Source organism: Mastacembelus armatus, chromosome 16, assembly GCF_900324485.2.
Source record: "Mastacembelus armatus chromosome 16, fMasArm1.2, whole genome shotgun sequence".
Lineage (NCBI taxonomy): Eukaryota > Metazoa > Chordata > Actinopteri > Synbranchiformes > Mastacembelidae > Mastacembelus > Mastacembelus armatus.
In genome coordinates this window covers 90,754-111,230 of record NC_046648.1, presented here as the reverse complement: position 1 = coordinate 111,230, position 20,477 = coordinate 90,754, and the positions used below count along the sequence as shown (strand labels likewise).

At 39.9% G+C, this 20,477-nt stretch overlaps 2 protein-coding genes across 7 annotated transcripts in view; both read left to right on the top strand.

Moving 5' to 3' along the window:
- The window catches only part of nbeal2 (neurobeachin-like 2), a 32,524-nt gene extending 25,084 nt beyond the window's left edge, over positions 1–7,440 (top strand). For all 6 annotated transcript variants that reach the window (XM_026293059.2, XM_026293057.2, XM_026293061.2 and 3 more), the window contains 17 exons: positions 78–173; positions 305–429; positions 637–777; positions 864–994; positions 1,122–1,231; positions 1,344–1,461; positions 1,581–1,678; positions 1,759–1,872; positions 1,992–2,078; positions 2,199–2,308; positions 2,736–2,908; positions 2,995–3,089; positions 3,214–3,330; positions 4,714–4,875; positions 4,990–5,138; positions 5,270–5,405; positions 5,610–7,440. In XM_026293059.2, coding sequence (XP_026148844.1) covers positions 78–173; positions 305–429; positions 637–777; positions 864–994; positions 1,122–1,231; positions 1,344–1,461; positions 1,581–1,678; positions 1,759–1,872; positions 1,992–2,078; positions 2,199–2,308; positions 2,736–2,908; positions 2,995–3,089; positions 3,214–3,330; positions 4,714–4,875; positions 4,990–5,138; positions 5,270–5,405; positions 5,610–5,753 — 2,106 coding nt within the window. In that variant the 3' untranslated portion in view covers positions 5,754–7,440. The remainder of the gene's footprint in view (positions 1–77; positions 174–304; positions 430–636; positions 778–863; positions 995–1,121; positions 1,232–1,343; positions 1,462–1,580; positions 1,679–1,758; positions 1,873–1,991; positions 2,079–2,198; positions 2,309–2,735; positions 2,909–2,994; positions 3,090–3,213; positions 3,331–4,713; positions 4,876–4,989; positions 5,139–5,269; positions 5,406–5,609) is intronic.
- Positions 7,441–10,101: 2,661 nt separating this feature from the next.
- On the top strand, positions 10,102–19,268 carry nradd (neurotrophin receptor associated death domain). Its single transcript, XM_026294065.1, has 6 exons — positions 10,102–10,534; positions 14,847–14,979; positions 15,155–15,508; positions 16,640–16,862; positions 17,010–17,152; positions 17,878–19,268. The coding sequence occupies exons 1-6, from the start codon at positions 10,499–10,501 to the stop codon at positions 18,189–18,191; spliced, it is 1,203 nt and encodes a 400-aa protein (XP_026149850.1). The 5' UTR covers positions 10,102–10,498; the 3' UTR covers positions 18,192–19,268.
- Positions 19,269–20,477: the final 1,209 nt, after the last annotated feature.

The following is a 20,477-nucleotide window of genomic DNA, read 5'->3' as shown; positions in this document are numbered from 1 at the left end:
TATTTTTCAAGCTGCATTATTAGGATCTGAATTGGGCTTATTGCATTTGACCAATCTGATGTTGATGTGTTGAACAGAAATGGGTATGCAGAGAAATCTCCAATTTTGAGTATTTGATGCAACTGAACACCATTGCTGGACGCACTTACAATGACCTGTCACAGTATCCTGTGGTAGGTACACTGCATCTTTATTGACAGTGTCTATGACCTCTGTATTTATGATCCCATAATTGCAAAAGATTCTGCTCTTACACTGTGAGGAGGCATCATTGTTTTGTTTTTTTTTTGTTTTTTTTCTTGAGTTCCCCTGGGTCCTGAGTGACTACACTTCTCCCGTTCTGGATCTGGAGGACCCATCAGTTTTCAGGGACTTGTCCAAACCCATAGGCGTGGTCAACCCGCGGCATGCACAGAATGTCAGAGAAAAGTAAGTGATTTTGGTTGGATCTTGTAATGGATTGCAGGTGTGAAGTCAGATGTTTATTTTTACATTGAATAATTCTGAAAATATTCAAGGCAATAAACTGTGAGAGATCATCTAACACACACACTGTATAGAAGGAAGAAAGATTGAAAATGTCAATGTCAGCCATTAGGTTGGTGTTTTTGATCAATTAGAATTTTTCCTCTTTAGGTATGACAGCTTTGAGGACCCCACAGGCACCATTGACAAATTCCACTATGGCACACACTACTCTAATGCAGCAGGAGTCATGCACTACATGATTCGCATGGAGCCATTCACCACCCTGCATATCCAGCTGCAGAGTGGCAGGTGGGAATGCTGCTAGTCAGCATGAGTGATATTTTGTAAGATTTTGGGAAGTTTTCTGGCCTAATGCATCTCTTGTTATTCTTTAGGTTTGATTGTGCAGACAGACAGTTCCACTCGGTGGCAGCAGCCTGGCAGGCTCGCATGGAGAGTCCTGCTGATGTCAAAGAACTCATCCCAGAGTTCTTCTACTTCCCAGAATTCCTGGAGAACATGAATGGTGAGGAGTACTGCACCTGTGGTCAAAGAAAAACAAATGATTCTAATTAACTTTGCCTTTAGATGTGTAGGTAATATATGGTTGATGTAAAGAACTTAAATGCATGTGTGCTTCATGTTTGCCATAGGCTTTGATCTGGGACGTCTGCAGATATCTCAGGAACCAGTGACAGAGGTTCTACTGCCTCGCTGGGCCACATCAAGAGAAGACTTTATAAGGAAACACAGGAAAGCCCTGGTGAGTTTGCAGTCATAGTCTTAAAACTTTCACTGGCTGTCAGTCAGACATTTGTCTTCTAGGATAAGAAGAAAACTATTCAAGATGACTTCAGCTTTATGTTTGACCCTAGGAATGTGAACATGTGTCCAGTCACCTCCATGAGTGGATTGACCTAATCTTTGGTTACAAGCAGAGAGGTGAAGAGGCAGTGAATGCTCTCAATGTCTTCTACTACTGCACTTATGAGGGTGAGCTAAGACTGATCATTATTTTGTATGAATGAAAGAAAAGGAAATGTACAAATTTTACTAAACTGTGCAGTTCTTTAGGTGTTATTCTGTGTTCTTGTTCTGTTGCCTCCCTGCAGGTGCAGTAGATCTAGATGCAATTGCCAATGAGAATGAACGTAAGGCCCTTGAAGGTATCATCAGCAACTTTGGACAGACACCCTGTCAGCTCCTTAAGGTATGGATCACAGTCTAGTTCACAGCTACATTACAAAAGTTATTTCAACATAAATGACATGACATTCTGTTTAAACCCAGGACCCTCATCCTCCTCGTATGTCAGCTGAGAACGCAGCCAGGCGGCAGGCCCGCCTAGACATTGTGCCCCCGAATATCTTTGAGCACCTCACAAAACTTCGGCCATTTGTGGAGGTGGGCCCTAAAATTCCTTTAAGGACTGTTATGATCTCATTATTTCTCTAAATAAACAACAAATGCGGTGTTGGTTTGTATATATGTTTTATTTGTGTGCACGTTTGTGTGTGTCTCAGGTGGTGTGTGACGGCCTTCCTCTGGTCCAGGCGGTGGTGCCAAAGAACCAGAATCACTCCTTCATCATGCAGGGCTCAGACATACTGGTATGGACTCATTTACATGGCCCAATTTTAAAACTTAAGAATAGTCAGGAATAAGATAAGGCATTCATTTTAAACAGTTGAGGTTTATCAATTTAATATTATGCCACTTTCTCTCTTCAGGTGACTGTGAGCTCAAATGCTTTGATAGGGACACACAGCTGGCTGCCATACGACAAAAACATTGCCAACTACTTCACCTTCACTAAGGACCCCACTATGTCTAATCCCAAGTGAGTGCCCTAAAAGACTATACAATTAAATATTAAAATATAACATAGTGGATAGCATGAAAAAATATGATGATGTAGGTATTTGATGTTCATGCTGGTAAATATGAACCTGACTTTGGACAGCTTGAATTACTGCCCGGAAAAGCATCCACAGAAATGTAAATGGTTGCTCAATACTTTTTTGAATTACTTTTCTGGTATTTTATCTAGAAAGCCTTGCATGGATATAACTTTAAACTGATCTTGCATATGGATCAGATAAATAGAGAATAAAGCAGAATAAGAAGCATTTGAACCCTGGGTTTCACACAGGTTGTAATTTACAGATGTTGTAGCAGTTTAATGTGCTGATTAAAAATCTCCTCCACATTTAGGCCACAGTTTACTTCTTGTTTCTAACCTGCTTTGACTCTGCTTTGTGGTGCAGAACACAGCGTTTCTTGAGTGGGCCTTTCTCTCCTGGCGTGGAGATTAGCGCTCAGGTGCTGGTGGTGTCCAACGACGGGCGTCTGCTGTTCAGCGGAGGACACTGGGACTGTAGTCTCCGTGTCACCCAACTGGGCAAGGGCAAGCTGGTGGGCAGGATCTGCCGGCACATTGGTGAGCTGTTACTGTTGTCCATTTAACCTAGATAAAATCTTAGATTAAATTTTGCATATTTAATTGTATTTTTGTGTGTCACACAGATGTTGTTACTTGCTTGGCTCTGGATCTCTGTGGCATCTACCTCATCTCTGGTTCAAGGGACACATCCTGTATAGTGTGGCAGGTTCTGCAGCAGGTAAAACTCTTCAGATCACCCTGTCTTCATCTCGGCTCATGTTCACATGCTTGTACATGTGAATAATTGAAAACTGCTCTTAAAGGCATAACTTTACTTATGGAATCTCATATTTGTCCTTCAGGGTGGCTTCTCCAGCGGCTTGTCTCCTCGACCAGTGCAGATTCTCTGTGGACATGACAAGGAGGTAACCTGTGTGGCCATCAGCACTGAATTGGACATGGCTCTCTCAGGGTCAAAGGTCAGAGATGTTACACTGTATGAACAGTTGCTGGACACAAAACATTCAGTTTGCATATTAACTTGGCACTTCTACACGTAGTGTCAAAGTAATACATATACCAAACAGAATACTGTTAAGCCAGAAGTTGTTTTATGTAGTGCGTCAACCTAACCTAGCCCAGCTCACGTTTCCTATTAGTGGGAAACTGGGCTTAGACCATTGTGAGACAGGTTACTTTTACCTTTTACTCTAATGATGATGTGTTGTTGCAATAGTAAGCCATTAGACAATTGTTAGTCTTCACTTGAAATTAAAAAAAAAAATGGCAAAAATGCCATTTTGTCCTTCAGGGTGGCTTCTCCAGTGGCTTGTCTTCTCGGCCAGTGCAGATTCTCTGTGGACATGACAAGGAGGTAACCTGTGTGGCCATCAGCACTGAACTGGACATGGCTCTCCCAGGGTCAAAGGTCAGAGATGTTACACTGTATGAGCAGTTGCTGGACACAAAACATTCAGTTTGCATATTAACCTGGCACTTCTATACGTAGTGTCAAAGTAATACATATACCATTAGTTAATATGCAAACTGTTGTGAGTGTTTTGTGTGCAGCAACTGTTCATAGAGTGTAACATCTCTGACCTTTGACCCTGAGACAGCCATGTCCAGTTCAGTGCTGATGGCCACACAGGTTACCTCCTTGTCGTGAGACAGGTTAGTTTTACCCTACTGATGATGTGTTGCTGCAGTAGTAATCCATTAGACAATTGTTAGTCTTCACTTGAAATTTAAAAAAAAAAGAGGCAAAAATGGCGTTTTAATTTTCTATAGTTTGTTATATTGCCCGAGATATGTGTTTGTACATAATGTTTCTGGGGTGGCTGTAGCTCAGCAGGTACAGCAGGTTGACCATAAACCAGAGCATAAACCCACAGGTCGAAATGTTCCTGGGCAAGACACTGAACCCTAAGTTGCCCCCCATGGCTGTTCCACTGGTGTATGAGTGTGTGAGCGAAGAAGAAAAGCGCTATACAAGTATAAGACCATTTGCTGTGGGTTTGCACAGTTGTTCAAAAATACTGTTCAACCTAAATAACCACAAGATGCTAGAAAAATTCTACTTTGATTTTTTTTTTTGTTTCTGTACCAGATATAGGAAACAACCCCCAAAGACTAAATTGATTAGTATGAAGAAACAGATATGGGGAGCTGGGCTTTAATTTGATCACTGAGTAGGATGACAGGTTACAAAAGCTTCACTTACTTCCTGAGTGGTTTAGGAAAGCTTATTAATCTAGAAAACTTAAATACACAAAAGTAAACCTTTAATTCTCAATTTAGATCACGTAAAACACAGTGTATGTGCCCTTTATCTTCGCTGACCCTCTTTTTCTCTGTGACAGGACGGGACTGTGATTGTTCATACTATTCGACGAGGACAGTTCCTGCGAACGCTGCGGCCTCCATGCGATAGTTGTTTGTCCTCCCAAATCTCCGCACTCCAGGTGGGCATGGAAGGCCACATCGTGGTACAGACCTCACTGGAGGAACGTTCTAACAGGAAGGTAATTGAATAGATACAGTACAATGCATATGCAAGCACATATGTAAGACATGCACTCCAACAAGCTTCTCAGCCCACTTATGCCATAATATCCAACTTCTGCTTATTCCTACAGGGCAAGTACTCCGTTCATGTTTACTCAGTAAATGGCTGTCTGCTGTCCTCCTTCAGCATGGAGGAGCAGGTGACTGCTCTGCAGCTGGTGTCTGAATACGTTATCCTGGGCACCATGCAGGGCAGCCTCCACATTCGAGATTTATACAGGTGAAAAAATGAGAACATAGTTTCAGTTTTTTTGCAATGATTCCAGGTCACAGCAGTTAATCGAAATATTAAGCCTAAACCCAAAGGCAAAAAAGAAGTAACAACCTCAACTCTAACTATTTGTTTGACAGCCTCGAAAGTCTTGTAACACCCTTGGCCTTGAAGGTTCCTGTGAGGAGTGTGTCTGTCACCAAAGAGTGCAGCCACATCCTAGTGGGGCTAGAGGATGGAAAGTTAATTGTGGTGGGAGCAGGGAAGCCAGAGGAGGTGAGAACAAGGACATACAGTCACTGAGAGATGCAGGAGATGGGTGGTGTATGTTTGTATGTGTGAATGCATGAAGGGGTGGCAGTCATATGCTAAGTAGTACTTGAAAACCAGTTTTTTGAGATGATAATTTTGTGTCTTTAGCCTAACATCTCAGTTTTAGCCCTGAAGTGAAGATTACCATGTTTTCCCTCCTTGTCTCAGGTTCGCTCAGGACAATTCTCTCGTCGCCTGTGGGGCTCCACGCGTCGCATCTCTCAGGTGTCATCAGGTGAAACCGAATACAATCCCACTGAGAAGGCTGGCAAATCCTCACCAGACTCAACAAGGCCCAACTTATTTTACTAACTGGCAAACTATTTCTACTCAGCCACTATACACTGAGCACTTTTATAGTACTATCTACTGTTTTATTTAGCAGCATTCCAAAGATCGGCCTTGTTTTGCGAATGCAGAAGTTTGGTGTTTAAGGTTGTGGACTATTGTTGGACTGTATATATGCACTGAGTCATATTCCAGAGGGATGACTCAGCCTGATGCACATTCGGCCTTAGACACAAAGAGGAGTAATGCTGTGAAGTCCCCAGGCTCCATATTTTTACGTCAGAGGCACAGCTGGTGTCCCTGTGATGTTGAATGTCACAAAGTCATTGTTTGGCAATGGCACCTTGAAACTCCTGAAAACTTGAAAAACTACAGTAGATGTTGCTTGAAATGTTCATTCTGCAATACTTTTGAATACCACAAGAGGGTTGATGTCATAAAGAAAGAAAGTGGGTAATGAATCACTATAGTGAACCACAAGTGAACTAGTGCTATGTTGTGATTTTTAGCAGTCGACATCAGGACTTACTGATCATTGCACCAGAAGTGTACCACAGTCCCACCACGTATGACTTGTAAAGCTGTTACAATTAAAGCAACACCTGCTTTAATGGTTAAGTATGTGAAATATATTCACTGTTTTTGTCATGATTGTGGAGCTTAGATGCAATGAAACTCAAGCGGTAAGCCTTGTGTTGCCTTACACAAAGTGCAGTAAATGCCTTTACAAATGCATCCGTAACGGTCTTGTTCATTACATGAATATATCCCAGTTTTATTTCATCTGAAAGTGCCTTTTTAGGTTGTGTCTTGAGCCATATAAAACACTGAATTCCAATCATCTATTTCTATGTAAATCACTATATGTTAGCTTTTTATCCATGTTGATTGAATTTAAACACACCTTCTACTCAACTATGACTCACAAGCAGAAAAGATGTTAATGAATTCAGTGAATGTTTGGCTGGATGCACATGCCTGTACTAGTATCGTGTCTGAAGAGCTGAAAGGTCTGAAGTAACAATGACTCTCAAAACATGTGAGCAGAAAGTCTGTGAGTGAGCTTCAGAGGAATTCACTTCCTGCCAGCTTCTTTTACTGTGGTTGGAACAAAGTAGTTGTTATGCAGTGTCATGACGGGAGACAGACAAAGGAAGCTATTTGGGAGAATAAAATACCCATAATATGATGCACACATACAAAGTGTATAGTCTTGGTAAGTGATGTTCAAAATAAACTGAAGTGCAATCAAGGAGAAAAGAAATTATGTTTCAAATGTACTGATCAATTCATCTATTAGATGAAATACTGTCTTCTAATTGTGTGAAACTGAATATTAAGGATTGTTTGCAAATGCAGCTGTTCAAATTGAATAATCCAGATTCCTATAGTGCATTCAGATGTAAGTTTGTTTAACACTGCTTTGTTTGTTATAAATGTAATATTTCATTTAACTATGCAGTAACACTCAGAACCTTTGATTAAATTTGTGGAGGGCTGAATTGGGTCTTTATACTCACCGTCTGCTGTATATAATATAATTTGATATATGTTGTTCAAATATCCTGAATTAGATTCAAAGTGATCCTTTCAAAAACTGTCTCTAGGGCTAACACTGCCATGCGTTTGGACTTGATCCATTTTTCATTACCCACTATTATTTAGCATTTGTGTTGTTGTAGATGTTGAAAATACACTTTTTTAAAATCAAGTAGCCTCTGCTCCTTTTAACAAACCCTAATGGAAATTGATAGCGTGTGTATCTGTTGGTCTTTTTCCACTCCACTCCACCTGTTTGTTTCTGAAGTTGCATTGTTCTTTCTGGGAATTGCCCTAATATGGCCATTACTAGTTACTGAACACTTATATTCAGGAAATCTCTTTGCTCTTGTCCCACAGTACATATCCTGAGGAGGACTGCCTATTACTGAAAAATGAGCTCTTATTCTTGTGTGTGAACCACAGCAGGAAGGAAACTGATCTGCTGCCACAACGTAGCTCCATCCAGCCCCTGTACTGTAATCCCAGCCTTGCATGTGTCTGTGATGTTAACCCTATTAGAGTTGAAAAGGTCACAGTGAGAAACAGCACATTTACTTGAAGTGAAGACTTTGATCTCCTGGCGGGTTGAACATCCTGTCAGCCTGCCCATAAACACCTCCAGAGGTACAATTCTTTGGGGTGAAGGGCTGGTATGGGTGATAAAACCGACCTGTAGACCCCAGTCAAATACAAACCATGGAAGGGAGGGAAGTAGAGTAGGAGGAGATGAAGAGGGATGCAGTTACTGTGATGTGGTCCCATTCACAATAGTGGGAGGGGTTGACACCTCACTCTCAGTTACTGACAGTATCTTCCTCTGACCTCTCCAGACCTGAGGGCAGACTGAGGGGTAGGATGTCATTAAATGCTGCAATTTTAGAGTTGTTTAAATTGTTCCTGCCAAGAACTGCAACAACCCTTAAACAGACTTGCGTAAACGACCCCAATCCTCCACCCTCTCCGCACCATTTCTCCTTGGCCTGTGGACATCATAGTCCTGTTTTTTTTTTTTTTTATAGCTGTCTTATCTTTTCCAACCAGTCACCACAGAGGAACTCAGCTCTAAGATGAAGAGTCCATGCCTATTCAGTGGGCAATGGAAACTGTTTATTTGGCTGATTTGTAATAAACTTGTTTATTTGTGGTTATTTGATAATTTCTTTGATGTTTGCCCCAGTGCATCTCAAAAATCTATAGTTCTTGGTTTTTGATATGCATTGATATAAACTATTTTAAAATACTAAAATAGTTATTTTTGCAGAGTGATGATACCTACAGCATGCATATTTTTCTAGAGCAGCATAAACTGACATAATCCAAATTAAAAATGCTTTCTGCCTGTCTGTGAGTATGAATGAGACAAAAAGATTTGTATGTGACTTGAATATAGCTCAAAGTTTTATCAGAGCAGGGGAATCCTTTCTGTCTCCCCTTGTCCCTCTGCAGGCTTTGAAGTGCAAGTAGTATTGTGTCTGAGAGAGCTCCCCATTTGTTTTCCTCTGAAGTTTCCAGGCCCCCCTGTGATGCATTCACTGGAATTTATAAGGTATGTAATTTACAGTGCCCTGTGTTGATTTTCTAATCTTTTGAATTGCTGAGATCAAACATGCACTTCTTCTAAAAGCATCTGGTTTGATTCACATGCTCTCTTTTGTTTGTGATAGCAGTTGATCACAGATATATGCAAGCATCCTTCTGTAGTCACAATAATAAATGTAGTGAGAATACACAGTAGTTTAGAATACATCAGAAAAAGCTTTGACATATTTATTATTTTTGTTTCTGGGTAAATTTAATAAAGTAGAAACTTAAATACAAAGTTTGCCCAGTCCCTTACATGTGAACTATTTAGTCTTCCAACATGACATTCAACTCATGGTGACCTTTGTTTCTCTGTCACTCTACGGCAGACTGGTTTAGCACTCTGTCATGACAGTGATCTCTATGCAAAGACGATAAAACACCTGAAAGACATTTGAGTCTTAGTTCATTTCAGGTTCTCAATAGAATATCGAAGTTTCTCAAAATTTCCACAACACATCCCAGGATCCAGCAGTGAAATAAGTACTCGGGTCCCTTAATTATGTAAAGGCAGAAATACCACAGTGTAGAAATACTGCACTGAAAAGTATTAACAAGATAAAAAATAAATAGATTTAATGTGCTAACAGTAAAGGGAGAACACCCTATTTACAGTTTTTAAAATAGAATATTTACTCTGTATCACATAAAGGGGGGGCTTAAAAACAATATTTTATTAAATTTTACTTACTTAAAATCTGCTTTAAAATACATATAGTGGAGTAAAATGTATTGTTTATAATTATTCATTTACAAACAGAATTACAGTAAGAATTAAGTAAAAGTTACAGCAAATTTGTCAGTTACCTTGAATTAGTGCCAGTAAATATGCCACATTACTGTGCCCTAAAATATGAATTATTGACTATTATATATAGGCAACTTTGGGATATTTCCATTTGTGACAGTGCAACGTGTAAGTTTATAATGTGTTTTGTATGTAAGGGTCCCATGTTCAATAGTTGGTTACTGTAGCTTACAAATAAATGTGGTGGAGTCAAGAAAATGTGCAACATTTATTAGTTGGGCCCAGTAGTGAGGCTGTATTCATCATTTGACTAAAGAATTACATTATTAACAGATTATAATAATGTAGATGGTTGTAGTTCTTAGTTCTTCAGTATACTGCTGATCCCAATACAGGGTCGCAGAGATGCAGCCAATCACGGAGCCCCTGTTAAAGCTGAGGGGAGGAGAAAAGGCGCAGAAGAGCTTGTAGGAGCTTTTCCTTCTTCATCTGTTGCGAAGCTGCAGGAGAGGAGGCAGCGCGCGCATCCTGGAAGGTGAAACAGAAGAAACTTTGTGTTAACTTTCGCACCTTCAGCAGGAAACGCGATGAAACAAGCAAGTGCGTCTCCTGCGCCATTACTGGCCCAATCTATGGATTATACAGCCTGAATTCAAACCCGCTTTCTTATGAAAAAAAAAAAAAAAAAAACAGACAATTGCTGGACTATGACCGGTCGCTCCTGTCGGCGCAACCATTACGTTTCATGAGAAGTTGATGGTTCTGGCCAGATTTAGAGAATTTGTAGTTTTAAAGAAACGTTTTTTGTGAATTTTTTTAGGACTGTACTTTTAAAAAGTTCTGTCAAAGATCCTCAGACGCACCAATTTGTCGCTCGAAGTCAAGGAGGATTGAAGACATGAGGCTGTTGGTCACCTACGTGCTTCTGTTAAAAGTAAGCAATAGTTAATTCCTGCTTTATTAACACAATGACACATATTCCAATAACTCGAAAGCCTTTAGAAAACTGCATATTTCTTTTGTTCTACTTTCGCCATAACATCATAATATCAGGCTTTGTAAACTTCAGCCACTTCCAGTTAATTTTGCACTTTCCCAAAGAAAATCTCTTGTACACCACAGAGCCATATATATTAGGGCTGGGTGACATGGGCCTTGTTAAAAAATATATGTGTTGTCTTTCTGTATTTGGCACAAAACAGGAAACAGTGAGAGGCCAAGTTTGATTAAATCTCAGTTTGGCCTTTCTTTACCGTCTCTAAAGACCAAACAAAGGTGAAATTGTTTTTGGCTTGGTAGTGAGACTTGTGCATCTACTCAGGCTGTTGTAAGCAGGCTGTTGCACTCCTCCATAGGCACAAAACATCCTAGAATTATGTGCAGGGTCTTTGTCCCATCTATGCAACGTGAACTAGGGAGACAGCTTTTTAATTTTCCTCTCGAATGACACATTTTCATTCCCATGTGCAGCATCAGTTAGAATGAGCCATACACCCTGGAGAAACAGACATTAAAACACAGGAGTGCACATTTTAACAAGATTATTGACAGACATTGCAATAAATTATGTATTTTACAGACAAATTATAGTTTCAGTGGTATTTGATTAAGTATTATTAAACCAGGATCAGTGTGAAGAGAAAGGCCCTGCCTCCACAGTTGCAGAAAATAATTTGACACTCATCTACATCAAAAACCCATGGGGCTTGTTTTCCTGTCTGGGCATGCTCTTCAGAGTGAAAGCAGTTTGGTTAGATCAAAGTTAAACTCCAGCTATTAACAAGATGCCTATCTCTCCTGTTATAATGGTATAATATAACCAGGACTGTTATGCGAACAACAATCAGATAAGTATTTAGCTTACTGAGAAGCCGAGTTTGTGCTGTCAAATAATAATCTCATTACGTAGTGAGTTGTTTTGTGCAGTATTTTGTATAGTATGTGAGGCCACTTTTTATGATTTTCTAAAGGTAGCTCAGCTTTTAAGGCTGAAATTACTATACAGTATATGATGCCTTGTTGCTTATGGCTGTCCCAGGTGAAAATGTGGCCTAGGTTTCAGTATTGTGGGGGTCTGGATATCCGGAGCAAAGCAATTATCATAATTTTCTCCCAGTTTGTGGCATATGTGTGTGCGTGTGGGGAGGGAGGTAGTTTAGATTGTTACCACAGACGTGAATTTCCATAGAGTAGTTAAGCAGATTTATTTGGGGGCAGATTTTAAAGACATTTAGAAATTTGAACCACCCCTCAACTCTTTGGTGAGATTTAAAATACAGTAGCTTAAGAGTTCAAGGAGTTACTTGGTGCTGTCTTATGTGGCTTAGGATTGCAGTGTTGGGTGAGCTTTATGTCTGCAAAACAGAAGAACATGTCCTTTAATTTGTCCCTTGTGCTCCCTGAATACCAGTAACAGTAATCAGTGAAGATGGGATGTGCAGTTAAGCAACTTTCTGTAATACTGGCTGTCTGTGATGAAAGACTTATGTCTGTTGCCACACTGTGACGGCGTATGAGCCAGTGTCCCTTCAACAGGGAGAAAGCATTTATTTGTGTGTTTATTTTCACAGATTAGATTAAGTGAAGAAGCTCCAGTCCAGACGCTGGTGGTATCACTTCAAATTGGCACAGAAAGGGCGTCAGGCACTAAGAAGGCTGAAATGAAGTGTGTGTGAACATTTGTGTGTGATCTGTGATGACTGAGTGACCCTGGCAGCCGTGGAGTTGAGAGCCCCACTGAAACCATTGCTCCTCGGTGGTCCGTCTGTTCTCACTGGGGAATCCTTTCAGATTGCTGCTTCTTACCTAAATGGAAAAAACAACTGTAGCCCCCCACCACCCTTTCCTCCAGACCTTCTGCCCCCAGGACGAATTTGTTAAAGAAAAATACAAAGAAAAATTATATTATAGCAAATGTAAGTAAATCTATTTACTACTTAGATAAAATCAGAATTACATAAAGTGGTAAAATATATTCATTTAGTTGCCCCTAAAATGAAATGAAATCAAAATCAAGAATATTAAATTTGACCTCTGGTATCCCAAAATTGAAACACTAAAGCTAAGTCAGCTCTTTCTTTTACACCCACTGCTCTTTCAAATCTGTGGACACATAAATATATTTTTGAACACGTCTTAAAATTGCAATAAGAGTCCTTAACAAAGTTATTAGACCACCACTCAAAGTAAGGTTTGTGCTCTACACCAACAGTACTGGTGAGTACCAAAATGTTTTTATGTAATGTTTCTGTAATGGTTAATCGAACAAGTAAGCTCTTTAGTCACAGTAGTGTTTCTAATACTAAAATATAATTATTGTCGAATTTGCTATTTTACAAGAAAGGCAGAAAAAAAATCTGAAGATAATAAATGATGCTTGAATATTTTTAGTTTTAAACACGTTTTTGACAGGTTCCTAAAAACAAAGGGTTATGTCTCACTGTTTCTAATGATTTAGCTTGAACTTGTCAAATTGTAGAAGCTTCTTATTTAATTCACAGTATTAATTGTATTGTGTAGTAGCTGGATATTAAATTATCTATCACACGAATAAACATGAAGTGGCTACCATATATAGTACTGTTTCAATGTATACAGTAGATAATGACTTAGTCATTCCTCTACTGAGTAGATCACTGTTCCCTGTCGTCTCCGGTGGGGTTTGGACTAAATATTTCATTGTACGCTGGGCACCAGTGGGTGAAGTGCCAAGCTTTTTGGCAGTTCCTGCTCTGAGCTGAGTTATCCCTCCAGGCAGGCTTACAGAGCCTCACCAGCCCTGACTCACTCCTGTAGAAATACAACCTGGAGGGAAAAAAATAAAACAGACCTGCTGTCACCAAATATTTATCAAAGCATGGTATGAGGTAAAAAGTTAGCTGGTGTTAGCAGAGGAGCTCCAGCTGTCACGAGACGACCTTCTGCTTTAAGATATTATGGTCCAGGTCTGCTCAGAGTCTGCCAGCTTCAAACATCCTGGTGGTTCCTGCCTGCTGGATCCTACCACCCCGACACACTAATATCTCTGATCTGGATTCTGTAACTGGTGTTCAGATATCATCAGGCCCCCCTTTGGATGCTGCAGTAAAAATGGGTGTTGTGTTTGGAAGGAGGCGAGCCCTTTATCAACATGGACCATTACAGTGTTTTGCGCTGGGAGCATGGCACTGTTGGTGCGCACTGTGTGTGTGTGTGTGTGTATGTGTATGTGTGTGTGTGTGTGTTTGCATGTGTTTCTGGGGTGCTTTTTTGTTGGAGACTCTGCAGGTTTACACATGTCGCCTGTGTTTCTTGGCAGATTTCAGAGACAAAGAGAGACATCATTGGGTTGTTTAGCTGTTACTTTTCCCGTTTTGCAGGAGGTTAGTTGTTAGACATCTGTTTGCTCTTGTCAGGCCCCAGGCAGAGCAGGCCAATCTGCCTTAATGTGTGCATGTTTAAGATGCCATTGTTCAGAGCCTAGAGAAGGGGAGTTAGTGAAATACTGACCTTCATAGACACACCTGTGGGGCTTGGTGACTTCAAAGGCCCCCTTTCACCCAAACACATACACGCATGCTGTGCAGCCTTGGTTAACTGACACCCTCGCCTGGGGCGGGAACTGTCTCCTTTATATCCCTCCCCCCTCCTTTTCTGATGTCAAGAAATAAACATGAATAGTCTGTATCCACACTCACAGATACACATTGTCATTCATACTGATTTGGTGTGAGTGGGAGGGTGGAAGCTCTTTTTTCACTTATTTCTTACACCTTTTGTTAGTGTTTTCATTCTCCCCATAGTGCCTTGTTCTTGTACTGGTCTAAAGCCATTTGATTAAAGCCAGCCACGTCTGTCAGGCACCAACCCTGCTGCACAAACCGTTAGGAATGTCTGATCTATCCTTCATGTCATAACTCAAGCTGGGCTCGCCATTACCCACTTGCAGATAAGGACACTGAGCACTTAAAGGCTGAAAACTTAGGCAGACTGAAAGATTAAAAAAAGGACATTTTCAGTTCACATTTTCATTTATTTGCACACCAGTGGGATGTGTGCTATTTCCTTCCCATGTGAGACATAAGGCAGAAAACTCTGGACAAAGAAAAACTTCTCTTCCTGACTTTTTTGGTAACAAAAAGTGAAATATGAATCAGCTGCTGTGTAAACAGGGTAGATCAGAAATGGCACCAAAACATAAAATGGTGTTTTTGTTCTTTCCAAAAAAACCAACAATGTAAAACAATCCTGTCATTTATTTACTGTAGGTTGCTCTTGGAGATTCCTGTGCCAGTAACCAATTTACTGAATCAGGGCAGTGTTGCAGTCTCTGTCCTGCTGGTTTTGGAGTGGAGGTAAAGTGTGGGAAAGAGGATACCAAGTGCACACCATGCCCACAGGGTAAGCAATTATAGTCTAATGTTACTGCACCAATATGGACCATGTTTTACCTGCCTCAATATTATCTGTGTCATCTATCCAAGAGACAACATCAACATCTCATCATTGCAGATGATTTTTTTAAAAAATATATAGTTTATTTAGAATAACATTGATTTTGTGATCTGTTTCCTAGAAACATTTTCTCCATCTGAAGGCCTTGGCCCTTGCCTTCCCTGCTCCAAATGCCCTTTAAGTGTCCCCAAGGTGGCTTCTTGCTCTGCAAAGCAAGACACACAATGTGAATGTGACAACGGCTTCTTCCTTTTGAGCTCCTATGGTCTGTGTGCACCATGTTCCAAATGCTCCCGTGGTGAGGGTGCTGTCCAGGAGTGTGGCCCTCAGCAAGACACGATGTGTCAGCCCTGTGGCCCGGGAACTTTTTCTGAGGAGAACGGTAGTACCAAACCCTGCCAGACCTGCACCCAGTGCTCTGACAGTGGAGTGGAGATCCGAGCCTGTATGCCCAACTCTGACACACTCTGCATGGGTGAGTTGTGAATAAGTCTGGGGACAGTCTTGGTGATATTGTCCACAAATCCAATGAAAACCAATAAATACTAATGGACATTCTGTGTACTGCCAGAGACTTAGATATGGCTTTGTCCCTGATTTTCAGTCAAAAACATAAAAATTTGTTCTGGGTGACATCCTTCTTAATTTTGATGACCATTGCCACTGTAGGCAATTTTTAATTAATCCTACATACGTTGTCCAGCAGCTGTCACCAACAAATAGATTCCACTTTAAAACTAGTGTTTTACTTTCAGTTTTATGAAAGTTCTTTTCAGAAAAAGAAGTTATATATGTGTGAAGACCTTTTAAAGATTTAGAATTCCGTTCAGTGTTTAGGAAAGCCAGAAAGTATTGAAGGACAGACTAACACATTTTTAATCGTGATCTTTTAATAGGATTTGCTAACAATAGAATTACTGACAATAGAAAATATAGACTAGTGGCAGCCGTAACCTTTGAAGATCTAACACAGGGAAAGTAGTAATAGTAAAAGATAAAAAGATAATGAAAATGAGGTGAAGAGGATTAGGGGTGGGGGGCTGAGAGTGGGAAGGTCTGTCAGATTACAAGGACATGTGGTCAACATCTGCATCCACACCTCATTTGAAGACTGTAACACTCCAAGCCTAGAAACATGAGTGGTGAAAAAAGAGCCAACTTAAGTGCTGTAGTCCAATTGATATGAGCTTGACAGGTCTTTAGGTTAACTGCCCCCAAGGACTTGAAGGCCAAAGGAGGTTGCTGACCCTGACAACTAGTCTCCTTGCTCCCAAATGGCTACACTCGCTCTCCGGGAGTGAGGACATCTGTACGCATTCTGAGTCCATATGTCATGACTCTTTGACCTCAAAGAGGTCAGCACAGTACCTTGTCGTGTTTGATCCCAAAATTGGCAGACCGCAGGAGGGAAGACAAGGCTGGAGACAGGGGCAATGAAAGGTTTCAAAACTCCAGGGGCCCAGGATGACTGAGGCTATCATTACATCAGGCATACCGACTTCTGTGGAATTATTTCTGGACCCAATTTATGCAGGCCAAATGTGTTTCTGATGTGCAGGCTCAACGATACTGTCCCTGACACAACTCCCTTTCGTAATCTAAATAGATAAGACGCTGCACATTCTGTCTCGTCCTGCGGAGACCGACGGAGCACGAGATGCTCCTCGCTTTCCAGGCATGGAGGTGATAGATGAAAGGGAGGTCAGCCCTGTCCCTGGAACACCCAAATTTACCCCACAGGATGAGGATGGTAGTAACAACATTCTGGCCTATGTGTCCGTCCTGGCTGCTGTGGTGCTGGGTCTGCTTCTTTATGTGGCTTATAAATGGTGAGTTGTCCATGGGGGATGGGTTGTAGTCCTTAAATGAATGTTGTAATTATTATTATTATTATTATTATTATTATTATTTCTGGGAGACAAAAATACCTCCCTGGGGCTAGTTTAACTTACATTGTTTTCCTGTGTTCTTCTCAGTTGGAGATCATGTAAACAGAAAAAGGCTCTTTCTAAGGCTCGTGCCGCTGAGTTGGGAACATCTCCAGAGGGAGAAAAGCTCCAAAGTGACAGTGGTGTTTTTCTAGATTCCCACAGCCTACAGGACAACCAACCCAGCAAAGGTGTGTACTAAATACAGGCTTTCTGAGGCTTCGAAAGATACTTTTAACAACATTACTTAAAATCTCTAGACCTCTATTAACTTAGTGTGCTGAAATGCAAACACATTTGTTTTTTAGGGTTGATTAGATTTAACTAGAAAAAAGAAATTGAATATTATGATACATTGTCCTCCACTTTTTCTTAAAGCAGTAGAAAAAAAGACATCTTGCTAACAAACATGGAAGCTAAGCTTTCATATTTTACCTCCATAGAATGCTGAATTTGGTATGGCTAGGATCAGGAATGAGGACATCAGAGGGACAGCTCATGTTAGATGTTTTGGAGAAGAAGCCAGATTGAGATGGTTTGGACATGTTCAGAGGAGGGACAGTGAATACGTTGGTAAAAGGATGCTGAGGTTAGAGCTGCCAGGAAGGAGGCCTAGAGGAAGACCAAAGAGGATGTTCTTGGATGTAGTGAAGGAGGACATGAGGATAGTTGGTGTGGGTGAGGAGGATACAGAGGATAGGGTTAAATGGAGGCAGATGATTGGCTGTGGTGACCCCTGAAGGGAGCAGCCCAAAGGAGAATAAGAAGAAAATGCTGAATTTGGTATTTCATTAAATGTGATGAGCTAACTAAGAAAGTTATTATTATTATTATTATTATTGATGACTATGATTAAGCTCTTGTCAAGTCAGACTTTGGGTGATAATCAATTAGCTAATTTTGCTCATGTTTCCAGGTACTAAGAGGGACAGTAAGCAAGACAATCGTCTGTACATCAACCTACCTCCCCACAGGCAGGAAGAGGTAGAGCAACTCCTGCAAGAGGGAGGGTGTCGGGGGTGGAGGCAGCTTGGTGCAGCACTGGGCTATGAGCCTGAACAGCTGGACCTGTTTGGGCACGGAGAGGCCCCTGCTCACACACTTCTCTCTAACTGGGGCCAGAAAGAAGGCTCCACTCTGGGACTGTTGTGTTCTGCACTGGCCCGCATCGAGAGGCCTGACGTGGTAACAGTCCTTAACTGTCCCACACAGGGTGTTTCTGTGGTCTGACAATTTCGGGGCCTCACATATGACACGCACAGACTCAAGTGAAAAACTTTGATCGACATAACAAAGGAGCATTATGATCACAACACCTGTCACTGCTGCCACGGTTCTTATCGCTTTGTGGGACACTTATAATTCATATTTTTACTAAGACGACTGAAAATTTTCTTATGACATGTTACCCCAGTTTATGTCATTATTTGGTTTTACATGGATGCAACTACATGAATGTGATGTGTCTGTTATTGCTACAAAGCAAAGCAGCAGTTGCCAGGAAAATGTACAGACTGAATATACAGCGTGTCACAACCTCTCAGTGTCACCACTGAGGGAATGACAAATTTCAGTTTTCGTTAATCCTTATTGGCCTGCTCAACGGATGCTGCAGAAGCATGGTCAGATGTTTCATCTAGACCTACACAGACAGCAACACAGATCACATTAAAGGCATTAGCATGCACCAAACTTGGGTTAGTGGCAGGAAAGAGAATAACATGTTTACATGTGCTACATGAGTGTGATTATTTTAAAACCATTGTTTACATATTACTTTGACCAATTTATACTTTGCCCCATCCTAAAAAATATATCCTCCGTGTAGTATTGTAAACAAATACTGATGGCTTAGATTATTATAGTCTAGTCTTGTTTTGGTGTAATTTGGCAATCACTTTGGTATTACAGTTGATTTTTGTCAAAGGAAGGTGTTTTTTTTTTTCAGCAACACTGAGTTCCAGTAATATGTGACTTTCCCTGTTTGGGATCATTTCTGTGCACATTTAAAGAAAGAAGAAAACTCCAAGAAAACCAATCAAAGCTTAACACGACAAAATGGAAATAAAGGGTAACATCTTTTTACCCACTCATATTTTTGCAGTTGCTGTTTGGTTTATAATAACACTTAATACTAAAGTGTAGATAGGAAATACTCTCTAGGCTATTTTTACAGGTTTTGTCTTGCTTTGTTTTTTTGTTGTTTGTTTTGTTTTTTCAATTTTTTCTGCTGCAGCCACTAAGTAGCTTTGGTATTTATTTACACTGAGGATATATTATTCACCAGTAAAGTTTCAAATCACAACAGAAAATGTGAAAATGAAGCATTCTGTGGAATATAAAAACATATTTCTGAGCTCTTTCTAATAATCACCTATGATTTTAAATATCTAAAATATTGATTTGTTTTGATATGTCATGGCTTAAAGCAAGGTCAGTTATGAAGAAAACTGAAAAATAGAAATAATCAATTCTCTTTGCAGCTGGAAAAAAAACACAGCTGCATATTTATCAATCTGATTTTTCACATGAGAAAAAAAAACACTGGTAACATCAGTGCATGTCTAACTTGCTTTTGTATTTATTTCACAATCATTGTCACCATTGTTTAAATACTAGCCATGTATGGTTGTGTGTGTATATATATTACCTATGCCTCAATGTGTTTTTGTAAGTTTTGTTCATTTAATAAATAACTTTGATAAACTTTTCATCTTTCATTATATCAGAAGGAATCCAGGGCTGCACAATAAGTATAGCATCATTCATTAGAAATATTCACGGTGAAGTCTAGTTTGAAACTTGAAACAGCTAAAGGTATTGCTGAATGCTTGAAATGGAAAGCAATATATATAGATATAATAGCTAAAATAATAAGAAAAGAATAATGGATAAATTATAATAAAATGTAATAAATTGTTGAAATGTTTAGCGTGAACTAATAAATGTGAACTAGCTAAACCAGCTAGCATCTAAAAAAAGCTAAAAGTAATGCTTTATGGATGGTGAACTAGGTAGCTAAAAAATAATGGATAAATGATTAAAAAGAAATAAAGTTTGCAATCAGTAAAAGGCATATATGTAAATGGATTAAAATACCTAAAGGTAATGAATAAACAACTGAAAAGGCTAAACATAATAAAATTAATTGATTTCACAATTTAAATACCTTTAAGTAAAATTAATGGATAAACAATTGAAATTAATGGCATAAACTGGCACTTTAAATTAATCTGACATTGTACAATTCACACAAAAGACTCAAAAACAGGCCTCCACAGTTTAATAAACACTTCTATTTCAGGATCCTGCCCTCTCATAGACCCTAAAATTACCAGCTTACTACAAAAATAGGGCATTGTTTATTTAATTTGGGTGTAGGTAATACAACAATAAACTGTTGTTTTCACTAAATGAAAAGTAACTTTTTATTGGGGAGTCATGAAAATTAGTTAGCTATTGCTGAAACAGAGTACAAATTGTATTGACATTTCTGTCATTTCAGCCCAGTATAAA

Coding starts and splice junctions, on each gene's coding strand:
- nradd (XM_026294065.1), top strand. CDS start 10,499: ATGAGGCTGTTGGTCACCTACGTGCTTCTGTTAAAA. Junction 15,509..16,639: donor CTCTGACACACTCTGCATGG/GTGAGTTGTGAA, acceptor TAATCTAAATAG/ATAAGACGCTGCACATTCTG. Junction 17,153..17,877: donor GGACAACCAACCCAGCAAAG/GTGTGTACTAAA, acceptor TCATGTTTCCAG/GTACTAAGAGGGACAGTAAG.